The following is a 12,619-nucleotide window of genomic DNA, read 5'->3' as shown; positions in this document are numbered from 1 at the left end:
GTTGCTATAGCCTCGCCGACAAACACCCGGAGCCTCGACACGGAGCGGAAGCAGGGCCGCTGGACAGTCCGACCCAGACCCCACAAGCCTTGGTTATCCTCTGGCCGAGATGTCGTTCAGTGACGGGACCGAAGAGGATCTGGGAGTAAGAGGCCGGAATCGGGAAGAGACAGCTAGGATTTCATTGCCTGAATTCAGAGATAAACATCTAATTTATTCGTTCCCACCCCCCTTCCCTTCGCCATTCCCTTTGTCCCCTCGTCACCCCCTCCATCCCCTCCCCTCGTCCCCCCTCCCCCGCATCCTTCTTCCTCCTCCCCCTCCGTCCCCCCTCCGTCCCCCGTCCCCCTCCTCCCCCCCCTCCTCCCGTCCCCCTCCTGTCCCACCTCCCCCCTCAGTCCGTCCCCTCCCCCCTCAGTCCGTCCCCTCCCCCCTCAGTCCGTCCCCTCCCCCCTCAGTCCGTCCCCTCCCCCCTCAGTCCGTCCGCCCCCCCCCTCAGTCCGTCCGCCCCCCCCTCAGTCCGTCCGCCCCCCCCCTCAGTCCGTCCGCCCCCCCCCTCAGTCCGTCCGCCCCCCCCTCAGTCCGTCCGCCCCCCCCCCCTCAGTCCGTCCGCCCCCCCCCCCTCAGTCCGTCCGCCCCCCCCCCCCTCAGTCCGTCCGCCCCCCCCCCTCAGTCCGTCCGCCCCCCCCCCCTCAGTCCGTCCGCCCCCCCCCTCAGTCCGTCCGCCCCCCCCCCTCAGTCCGTCCGCCCCCCCCCCTCAGTCCGTCCGCCCCCCCCCTCAGTCCGTCCGCGCCCCCCCCCCTCAGTCCGTCCGCCCCCCCCCCCCTCAGTCCGTCCGCCCCCCCCCCTCAGTCCGTCCGCCCCCCCCCCCCCTCAGTCCGTCCGCCCCCCCCCCCCCCCAGTGCGTCCGCCCCCCCCCCCCCCTCAGTCCGTCCGCCCCCCCCCCCTCAGTCCGTCCGCCCCACCCTCAGTCCGTCCCCCCTCCCCCGCATCCTTCTTCCTCCTCCCCCTCCGTCCCCCTACCCCCTCCGTCCCCCTACCCCCCTCCGTCCCCCTACCCCCCTCCGTCCCCCTACCCCCCTCCGTCCCCCTACCCCCTCCGTCCCCCTACCCCCTCCGTCCCCCTACCCCCCTCCGTCCCCCTACTCCCCTCCGTCCGCCTACCCCCCTCCGTCCGCCTACCCGCCGTTCCCCCTCCCCGCCGTTTCCCCTCCCCGCCGTTCCCCCTCCCCCCCTCGTTCCCCCTCCCCCCCTCGTTCCCCCTCCCCCCCTCGTTCCCCCTCCCCCCTCGTTCCCCCCTCCCCCCCTCGTTCCCCCTCCCCCCTCGTTCCCCCTCCCCCCTCGTTCCCCCTCCCCCCTCGTTCCCCCTCCCCCCCTCGTTCCCCCTCCCCCCCCTCGTTCCCCCTCCCCCCTCGTTCCCCCTCCCCCCTCGTTCCCCCCTCCCCCCCTCGTTCCCCCTCCCCCCCTCGTTCCCCCTCCCCCCCTCGTTCCCCCTCCCCCCCCTCGTTCCCCCTCCCCCCCTCGTTCCCCCCTCCCCCCCTCGTTCCCCTCCCTCGTTCCCCCTCCCTTCCCTCGTTCCCCCTCCCCCCTCCTCTCGTTCCCCCTCCCCTCCACTCGTCCCCCCTCCCCCCACTCGTCACCCCTCCCCCCTCGTTCCCCCTCCCCCTGTTCTCTCCTCCCCCCATCGCCCCTCCCGTTCCACCTGGACCCGTTCCCCCTGGACCCGTTCCCCCTGGACCCCGTTCCCCCTCCCTTCGACCCCGTTCCCCCTCCCTTCGACCCCGTTCCCCCTCCCTTCGACCCCGTTCCCCCTCCCTTCGACCCCGTTCCCCCTCCCTTCGACCCCGTTCCCCCTCCCTTCGACCCCCCTCGCCCTCCCTTCGACCCCCCTCGCCCTCCCTTCGACCCCCCTCGCCCTCCCTTCGACCGCCCTCGCCCTCCCTTCGACCGCCCTCGCCCTCCCCTTCGACCCCCCTCGCCCTCCCTTCGACCCCCCTCGCCCTCCCTTCGACCCCCCTCGCCCTCCCTTCGACCCCCCTCGCCCTCCCTTCGACCGCCCTCGCCCTCCCTTCGACCGCCCTCGCCCTCCCTTCGACCCCCCTCGCCCTCCCTTCGACCCCCCTCGCCCTCCCTTCGACCCCCCTCGCCCTCCCTTCGACCCCCCTCGCCCTCCCTTCGACCCCCCTCGCCCTCCCTTCGACCCCCCTCGCCCTCCCTTCGACCCCCCTCGCCCTCCCTTCGACCCCCCTCGCCCTCCCTTCGACCCCCCTCGCCCTCCCTTCGACCCCCCTCGCCCTCCCTTCGACCCCCCTCGCCCTCCCTTCGACCCCCCTCGCCCTCCCTTCGACCCCCCTCGCCCTCCCTTCGACCCCCCTCGCCCTCCCTTCGACCCCCCTCGCCCTCCCTTCGACCCCCCTCGCCCTCCCTTCGACCCCCCTCGCCCTCCCTTCGACCCCCCTCGCCCTCCCTTCGACCCCCCTCGCCCTCCCTTCGACCCCCCTCGCCCTCCCTTCGACCCCCCTCGCCCTCCCTTCGACCCCCCTCGCCCTCCCTTCGACCCCCCTCGCCCTCCCTTCGACCCCCCTCGCCCTCCCTTCGACCCCCCTCGCCCTCCCTTCGACCCCCCTCGCCCTCCCTTCGACCCCCCTCGCCCTCCCTTCGACCCCCCTCCCTTCGACCGCCCTCCCTTCGACCCCCCTCCCTTCGACCCCCCTCCCCCTCCCTTCGACCCCCCCTCCCCCTCCCTTCGACCCCCCTCCCCCTCCCTTCGACCCCCCTCCCTTCGACCCCCCTCCCCCTCCCTTCGACCCCCCTCCCCCTCCCTTTGAACCCCCTCCCCCTCCCTTTGAACCCCCTCCCTTCGTCCCCCCCTCCTTCCCTCGTCTACCGCTACCTCCCTTGTCCTCCGCTACCTCCCTCCCTCCTCCCCTCCCCTCCTTCGCCCCCCCCCTCCCCTCCTTCGTCCCCCCCTCCCCTCCTTCGTCCCCCCCTCCCCTCCTTCGTCCCCCCCTCCCCTCCTTCGTCCCCCCCTCCCCTCCTTCGTCCCCCCCTCCCCTCCTTCGTCCCCCCCCTCCCCTCCTTCGTCCCCCCTCCCCTCCTTCGTCCCCCCCCTCCCCTCCTTCGTCCCCCCCCTCCCCTCCTTCGTCCCCCCCTCCCCTCCTTCGTCCCCCCCTCCCCTCCTTCGTCCCCCCCCTCCCCTCCTTCGTCCCCCCCTCCCGCTCCCTTCGTCCCCCCCTCCCCCCTCCTTCGTCCCCCTCCTTCGTCCCCCTACTTCGTCCCCCCCACCTTCGTCCCCCCCCTCCTTCGTCCCTCCCCTCCTTCGTCCCCCCTCCCCTCCTTCGTCCCCCCTCCCCTCCTTCGTCCCCCCCTCCCCTCCTTCGTTCCCCCCTCCCCTCCTTCGTCCCTCCCCTCTCCCACCTCGTGCCCCCGCTCCCCCTCGTGCCCTCGTATTCCCGCCCCCCCCACCTCGTGCCCCCCCCCCCACCCCACTAGTTCCACATTGTTCCAGCATGCCCTATTGCCCCACCACCACACCTTGGCCTCCTCCACACCTCCCCCCCTCCCGGCTCTGCCTCCATTTACCACCCCTGCACCCCTCACTCCTTGCCTTGTACTCCTTTCACCCTTCATAGCTTGAATTAAATGTGGTATCTTTAGTTAATCATAAATGTAGATGCCATCAGATGGCAATTTGTGACCAAACATAATGCTACTGATCTGAATAGGTATCCTCTCACATCACACAATGAGTAAAGTTTCATGGCGAATGCGCCAGCATATTTGAAGGCAGGGGACATATAAAAAACTTCGGGTGGGGGTAGCTCACCGCCTCCCCACCTGTGTCTCATATTTTGGGGGAGTGATTAATGGCTCTGCTCCGGCCTCTAAAACCTGAAGCCCATCACTACCCCACCCCCACAACCCCTGCATGCCCAACCAAAATGCTTGGACTTTAAGTCACCGAGTCCTTCTCAAGACTCCTTTGGTCCCAGTTCTGACCCTGCTGGGGCTACCTGAGGGCTGGAGGTCCCACATTTACCTCATTAAGGCTACCCCCAGAATATTATCGCTGCTGGGCAGCCAGTTTTAAAGTTGGTGTGGTGCCGACCAACCTTTCGACCTGGGGGGTGGCAAGGAATACGTCTCCCTTTAAAATTCACCCGACATATGGGGCCTTGGTTTAATTCAAATGACAGCATCTGGGACAGTGCAGCGTTCCTTCACTACCACAATCGAAGTGTCAATATATATCTTATACTCAAATCTCTGTAGTGAGACTTTAACCCTCAATTATCTGACTGAGGGAATAAGAAAATCCATGCTGCAATGGGAGTAAGAATGGGACAAAGAGCTGCTTTCCAGTGCAATGAAATTCAGTCCAAGCCCAATGATATGGTATTTTTCTGTTTCAGGGAGAGGATGAACTTTCGATCATCACATTGGAATCCAATATCGAAAAGGTACTGTACCGTGCAGTGAGAACTGCCTTTTGTTCATCTCGATTGACACACTGCCTGTAAAATCTCCTTCCCATACTTCCATAGATACTGACACATTCCTTGAAATCCCCCACCAATGTTGACATGCTGCTAGGGATCACCAACAAATATTGACACACTCCTCAGGATCACTCGTAGATATTGATGCTCAAAATTCTCCTCTCTTTCCCCTTCACCCAGAAGCCACTGGCACACTCCAGGGCTCCATTTGACAGACACTGCCAGTGCCAAAAGGGAAACAATTTCTATCATTCCAGAAAACATTTTTTTACAGCGTAGACCAATTTAAATATTGTGCTAGTATGTCAACAAAAATAGAAGGAAATATCAAATGTAGAATTCTGAAGATTGTGTGCTTACAGCTTATGATATGGCACACCCCAGGTAGGCAAATGGTTGAGATGAAATCTAATGACATTGTGAATCACACAGGATCTCCTCGCTATCCCCACCTCAGATCCCGAATCTGAACATCTCCGTTTTGACATGACGAACAGCAGCAGATCAGCGCTGAAAATAAGTGGGAAGGCTGTGCTAATTTAAACAACTAATTGCGAATGTAATTCAGGCAGCAACTACAGAGTCACCTGAAAGTGTCAGTAACTTTCAGGGTACAAATCAGAATTTAAAAAAGGAAAGAAAGACAGACCTGCATTTTAATAAGTACCCTTTATGATCTCAGATGATCACCAAACTTTACAGTCAATTCAGAATTTTTTGAAGCATGGAGATGCTGGAGATGGCATTACAGAAACCAAAGCCCCTTCTAATGGAGCACCACTGCTCCTCCAGCTACTTCTAGTGCGGCCTCCACTGCACCCCATTCTGAGAAGAGCATTCGCTTGGCTGTCCCTTGCTTATGGCAGAAGCTGGTGCTGTCGTGTACACCAATCACCCCTACTGGCTGATTTTATGGAGGCTGGTGGTTTATGAGCATGTGATGTGATGTGAAGACGCAGTTGCTAATCTTGAACACTCATGAAAGGTCATTAAACTTCTTTCAGTAGTGCTGCTCGGTGCTGTGGGCCAGACTTCAGCATCTTCCTCATTTGCCAGCTGCTCCCATCAGAGAATCTGTCGTGCGCCTGGCCCCTCATGGAAAGATGGCCTCTGTTCTGTCTATCTCTGTTACTAATGTCTCCAGTGCCGCATCTGTGAACCTGGAAGTCCTCTCTCTGGAGTGGTGTTCCATATCCCTTGCTCAGATTTGCATCAATATCAATCTACAGCAGCCTTCTGTTATCCAGTTCAGCTTCCCTTTAAGAAAGACTGCTTTTGAGAGCTGGAGACTAGCTGGAGTATGTGCTAGCCTCATACACTGTTAGGTTCCTTGTTAAGTGTGCAGCCAGCCAGCAGTGTCAGTAACTTTCAGGGCATAAATCAGAATTTAAAAAAGGAAAGAAAGACAGACCTGCATTTTAATAAGTGCCCTTTATGATCTCAGATGATCACCAGCAGTGCAGGTCACACCGGGCTACATGCTCCTATCAATTAAATGAGGAAGTAGTACAAAATTTGGGTGCTGGCTGACTCCAGGCAATGGGCATCCATAGGTCACAAACTACTGATCAATTTTGAAAAACTTTTTTTGATGTTGGTTAAGGGTTAAGCAGACGCCTCACCGCTCCCTTACCCTCTTCAAATAGTGCCAGAGGACAGATGGAACTTCAATTTTATCATCTGTTGTATGTTGGTTGTGAATGGCTAAGGAACGACTGCTGAGACATAGGTATGTCTGAACAATAATAGGTTTATTGGATGAACATAACGATATACAGATATACAAGACTTGGTGTTATTCAGTCTAAGCCATGAGCATTCTCCCTCTCTTGGTTGTGTGTCTCTTCTTACATCATCATGTAGGTGGTACTGTTTCTCCAGTGCCTTTCAACCCTGAACACCCTAATGCTACTTGAAAGGACAGACAGGACCTCAATTTTATCATCTCATACAAAAGGCTATACCTCCAAAAGTGCATCACACTCAGTACTGTACTGGAGTGTCAGCCTAGATTTTATGGACAAGTCTCAACACTCAACCTTCCGGTACCACTGAGCCACAGCTAATAACAAAGTGAAATATTCATAAGTTAATTTACTGATGCACTTTGTTTTTCATATTTAGAAACCCAAGAAGAAGAAATTAAATAAACCACCCTTGTCTCCAAGTGAGTAACACTAATTCAAGTTCACAATGCAACTGTATTCATATCCTATCTTTGTCGTTTGGTGGTACAGAACTTGAATATTGCTGAAAAAAGAGATTTTTTGTCAAAGCTTTTCGTCTTGCACTCATCAGGACATTTTGCAAGAATACAATTCCAAGAGGGACAACAAATTTATTCTGTATGAGAAGAATGTGCTGATTAGCTGGCAAGTGGACTCTGATTGGTAGAGTTATTCCCATGGAGAATGGTAACTGACAGTTAACTGCCAAACATTGTTTGAAATTTAACCCAGGCAGCTTGACTCTGATTGGTCAAGGCACTGCCCTGAGAAATGAACCAGCAAATGGCTGTCACTTATTTTGTTTAGCAGAAACAGGCACAATTTATATACATATTCTTTCTGTCTGCAAAGAACAGGGCCCTGTATGTTAATATATGCAGCTTCCAGTACATGCAAATGTGCCACATTGCGAGCCTGACTGCCAATCTTAAATTGGTTGTCAGCGTAATTCTCAGGATTATTTAGCAAATGTTGTCCAATCATGGAATTACATCTAATGTTGGACACTTTTTTGAGTTTTGCAAGCACGAGCTGGTTGGTTACAATCTGTACCTTCCCTGCAGCAAACAGTGGAAGGGACATTCTGCTTGATACAATCCGCCAGTCTTTGGGATGTATGGCCTAGATATCTAGCATCACACCAGCACTGAAATTCATATATCACGTTGCTCATTTGTGTGACAGGCAGAATGTCTTTTTGGCTTGACGGCAGCATCCTGTTAGTGGCGAATACCACTCATGTTGCTACTGCATCGTAGCAGCATGAAACAGCTAGCTTCACCTGTTGCTCCAATTTTTGAGATATCTTGCCCTTCTAGGGTAATCTGAGGTAGACTGGGCACTTTTCAGGGCCAAAAGTGATGGTCTTGGGGCCCGTTCCTGAGTTTGCGTGATATACAGCACAACATAATCTGATCAGGGTAGCCATTGTCCCGCACGATGCTTTTGATGTGCCTCATTTCAGCATCAAGCTTGCATGGTGAGCCCTATTTACGAGGTTGCTGATAAGTTCAATCTTATAGCGCATGGAACTGTAAGAATCCCAATGTGTTTTTGACCAGTGAAGGTAGGTTTGCGGTAGACCCTGCTAGAGAACACCCTGGCAGAGTTCTCAACTAGTATGTCAAGGAAAGGGAGTTCATTTGACGGCTCCATTTCAAAGATGAATTTGAGCTCAGGATGGGAGCCCATTAAGATATGTAAGGAAATTATTACATGCAGCTGCGGATTTAAAAATAGCAAACGTTTCATCCACTTATAAGAAATATGCAAGGGGTAGGAGGTTAGGTGTCATTCCATCGAAGACATGTTTTTCTTGGAACCCAACAAGATGTTTGCAAGAACTGGGCCTAGAGGAGATCCCATGGCAACACCACCTATTTGGGCATACATGGTGTTATTAAAACTGAACTGAACAGAATCGGCGAGCTGCCGAGTTCATGAGCTCAATGAATACTGATTTGCGCAATGGTGGCAGGTCTAGATCGGCTTGATATGGTGCTACAGCACAAATATCTATGGCTTCCTTAAGTGGAACATTGATGAATAGGCTAGCAGTGTCAAATGAGCACATGGACATGGCATTGCTATCGATATGCAAGTCCTGTATGACCTTCTCAAATGTGAAGGAATTCTTCACTGTGTATGTGGAAAACTTGTTCTAAACTGGTTGTAACAATTCACCCAACCATTTGGCCCAATTCTTGTTATGCAGAACCTGTCATAGATAAGACAGGGCGGAATGGGATATCGCTTTTGTGTGTCTTGGCCAGCCCATACATTGGTGGATGCAACGAGCTGTGAAGACGAACCCTGTTTATAAATATCACGCAGCAGCTCATCACTCTTACACAAGTCCAGCAAACGTTTTTTTAGCTTACTTTTGAGCAAAGCAGTCTGGTTGTGTTGAGTGTCAGGTCCAACGGATACAAATTTGGACCCATCATTAAGAGTGGTGTGCATTTTGTTGATTTAGTCACGCTTGTTAAGGATGACCATTACCACCCCTTTGTCATGTTTACTGATGTGTATGTTGTGTATAAGGTTGGTCTTAAGGCATCGCAACGCTGTAAGACATTAGCGTTGCATGTGAAAATCTGACAGCTCACAGAATCACAGAATTGTTACGGTGCAGAAGGAGGCCATTTGGCTCATCATACCTGCACCGGCTCTCTGAGCATTTGAACTTCGTGCCAATCTCCTGCCTTTTCCCCGTAATCCTGCACATTGTTTCTATTTAATTAATCATCCGATGCCCTCTTGAATGCCTCAATTCAACCTGCCTCCACCACACTTCCAGGCAGTGCATTCCAAACCCTAACTACTCGCTGTGTGGAAAAGTTTTTTCTCACCTCGCATTTGTTTCTTTTTCAAAACAATTTAAAACAGTGCCCTCTGGTTCTCAATCCATTTACGAGTGGGAACAGTTTCTCCCTGTCTACTCTGTCCAGACCCCTCATGATTTTGAAAACTTCTAAGCCTCTTCTTAGCCTTCTCCTCTCCAAGGAAAATGCTCCCAACTTCTCCAAACTTTCATCATAACTGAAATATCTCATCCTTGGAATCATTCTCATAAACCTCTTCTGCACTTTCTCCAATGCGTTCACATCCTTCCAATAGTGTGGTGCCCAGAACTGTACACAATACTCCAGCTGAGGTCTAATCAATGTCTTATATAAGTTCATCATAACCTCCCTGCTCTTGTACTCTATGGCCCTATTAATGAAACCTAGAATACTATATGCTTTAAAAAAAAAGCTCTCTCTACCTGTCCTGCCACCTTTAATGATTTATGTACATATACACCCAGGTCTCTGTTTCTGCCCACCCTTTAGAATAGTATCCTTTATTTTATACTGTCTCTCCATGTTCTTTGTACCAAAGTGTATCACCTCACACTTCTCCGCATTGAACTTCATCTGCCACCTATCTGCCCACTCCACGAATGTCTCAATGTCCTTTTGAAGTTCTACATTGTCCTCCTCACAGTTTACAATTCTCCCAAGTTTTGTGCCGTCTGCAAACTTAGAAATTGCCCTCTGCACACCAAAATCTACATCATTTATATATATCAAGAAAAGCAAGGGTCCCAATGCCCACCCCTGGGGAACTCCACTACAAACCTTCTTCCAGCCCGAAAAGTACCCTTTTTTTCATTAATTCACGGGATGTGGGCTTCACTGGCTGGGTCAGCATTTACTGCCCATCCCTAGTTGCCCTTGTGATGGTAGTGGTGAGCTGCCTTCTTGAACCACTGCAGTCCATGTGGTGTAGGTACACTCATAGTGCTGTTAGGAAGGGAGTTCCAGGATTTTGACCCTGCGACAGTGAATGAACGGCAATATATTCTGAGGTCAGGAAGGTGAGTAACTTGGATGGGAACTTCCAGGTGATGGTGTTATTTAACCATTAACTATTTCTGCCTGTTTCCTATCCCTCAGCCAATTTTGTATCCATGTTGCTACCGTCCCTTTTATTCCATGACCTATGACTTTCCTCACAAGTCTGTTGTGTGGCACTGTATCGAACGCCTTTTGGAAGTCCACATACACCACATCAACGGCCTTGCCCTCATCAACAGTCTCTGTTACCTCTTCAAAAAACTCCAGCAAGCTAGTTAGACGTGATTTTCCTTTAACAAATCCATGCTGATTCTTCTGAATCAATGCATATTTTTGCATGTGACTATTAATTCTATCCCGAATAATTGTTTCTAGAAGTTTCCCCACCACCGAAGTTAAACTGACTGGTCTGTAATTGCAGGGCAGGTCTTTACAACCTTTTTTGTACAAGGGTGTAATGTTTGCAATTCTCCAGTCCTCCAGCACCTCCCCCGAATCCAGGGAACATTGAAAGATTATTGCCAGTGGCCTCTGCAATTTCCACTCTCACTTCCTTGAATATTCTTGGATGCATCTCATCCGGTCCTGGTGCCTTATCAATTTTAAGTGCCAACAGCTTATCCAATACCCCCTCCTTGTTAATTTTAAACCCTTTCAGTGACTGAGTTTACTCCTCTGTCACCATGGCCTGGGCAGCATCTGCCTCATAGGTAAAGACAGATGCAAAGTATTCACTTAACTCCTCAGCCATGCCTCTTGCCTCTATGTGTAAATCCCCTTTTTGGTCCCTAATTGGCCCTACTCCTCCTTTTACCACCATTTTACAATTGATGTGCTTATAGAATACTTTGGGATTTCCTTTTATGTTAGCTGCCAGTCTTTTTTCATAATCCCTCTTTGCTTCTTGTATTTGCTTTTTCACATCCCTTCTGAACCTTCTGTATTCAGCTTAGTTCTCAATTGTATTTGCTACCTGATACCTGATAAGCACACTTTTTCTTCTTTAGCTTAATTTCTATCTCCTTTGTCATCCAGGGAGCTCTGGATTTGTTTGTCCTACCCTTCCCTTTTGAGGGAACATACCTTGACTGTGCCCAAACCATCTCCTCTTTGAAGGTAGCCCATTGTTCAGCTACTGTTTTTCCCACCAACCTTTGGTTCCAGTCTATCCTGCCCAACTCCGTTCTTGCCCCATTGAAGGTCATTTGGAATTCCGCAATATGCGTGTGCTAGATTAGCTAGGCATGCTTTCAAGGATTCTGCATCTTCAGTGGAAGCTGGTTTATGGAGGGATAGTTGGGAGTAGAAGAGTTCAAACTCAGCAAATACCTCTTTCCGCTTGATTTGGCATGAAGGTACACCAAAATTGAAACCATGTGCAAGAACAAGCTCCTCGCTTTCTGAGAGTACATGGTCAGAGAGATTTGTTATGTGTTTAGTGGCATCGTTAATTGTGTTGCCAAACCCCTTCCGCTTAAGTGAGTTTACGGAGCAGACATGTTTCAAACGGGTACTGTTTATGGTGCAGTCATCTTTTGAAGTAATATGGCGGCATAAGCGGATCAAATCGAAAAATTAAAGAAATTTGCGCACCTCAGACCAAGCGCAGTGAAGGGCAAGGCATAAATTAGTAACCCTATTAGCAATCTGTTCAATCTCATCTCATATAAAGGCTCGCTTGATTGTGGGACTGTCTCTCACTTTAGCATTATCGATGCATTTAGAAATGAAAACTGGCACAACCTTGGGTTTAATACACTGTTGGAGAATTTCAGTAGACAGCTTACCCATTCTTAACTTATCTGTAAATTGAACTATGTTGTTGGTATCCAGAATTTGGTCTTTGTTGTACTTTTGTCTCAGGTATACAAATAGTTGTTTGGTTGTACAGAACTTGAGTATTGCTGAAAAACAGACACTTTTTGTCCAAGCTTTTCATACAGTATATATACTCATACAGTATAAATTTGTTGTCTCCCTTGGATTTGTATTCTTGTGAAATGTCCTGATGAGGGCAAGACGCAAATCTTCAACAAAAAAGTCTCTTTTTTCAGCAATCCTATCTTTGATATATTTTTCCATCTAATTTTCTCCCTTCCTGAAACCATTACATTATATGTGGAATGTCAGGGTGCAGGAAGAGAGAATGCATGAGAGTAATCTCAACCTAACTGGCTGAGAGAAAATCCTACAGGATCAGATGGAATACAAGTTTTATATCCAGCACGATAATTCTAGTCCATTGACTTCAGTCGAGAGTAAAATCGGGTTAGTTGTAAAACCCACAGATTCATAGATGAGACTAGGCAGTAATTCATGTGAAGGTTCTCAGATATGGATCTTGTGCCACACAGCTCAAGTGTCCCTTCACTGGATTTTCTGTTTGTGTATTTGTTTGGATTCCATGTCCAATGTCATGTAAAGACCTGGCAATGGTGCACTGCTTTTTAATGGCTTCAGGTGCCCCAAAGTGCTTTGCAGCCAATTAAGTACTTTTGGAGTATAGTCAGTGTTTTAATGCAGGAAACAGATGGGCATAGACCAGGAGGAG

The 12,619-nt window shown here is 51.7% G+C and overlaps 1 protein-coding gene across 3 annotated transcripts in view; it reads left to right on the top strand.

The window, feature by feature from the left end:
• Window positions 1-12,619, top strand: part of iqce (IQ motif containing E) — a 93,005-nt gene continuing 80,386 nt past the window's right edge. For all 3 annotated transcript variants that reach the window (XM_078558536.1, XM_078558537.1, XM_078558538.1), the window contains exons 1-3: window positions 1-145; window positions 4,413-4,460; window positions 6,624-6,666. In XM_078558536.1, the coding sequence (XP_078414662.1) occupies window positions 110-145; window positions 4,413-4,460; window positions 6,624-6,666 (127 nt within the window). In that variant the 5' untranslated portion in view covers window positions 1-109. The remainder of the gene's footprint in view (window positions 146-4,412; window positions 4,461-6,623; window positions 6,667-12,619) is intronic.

This window comes from Cetorhinus maximus, chromosome 15 (genome assembly GCF_964194155.1).
Source record: "Cetorhinus maximus chromosome 15, sCetMax3.hap1.1, whole genome shotgun sequence".
Taxonomy (NCBI): Eukaryota; Metazoa; Chordata; class Chondrichthyes; order Lamniformes; family Cetorhinidae; genus Cetorhinus; species Cetorhinus maximus.
This window is presented reverse-complemented; position numbering and strand designations above follow the sequence as displayed.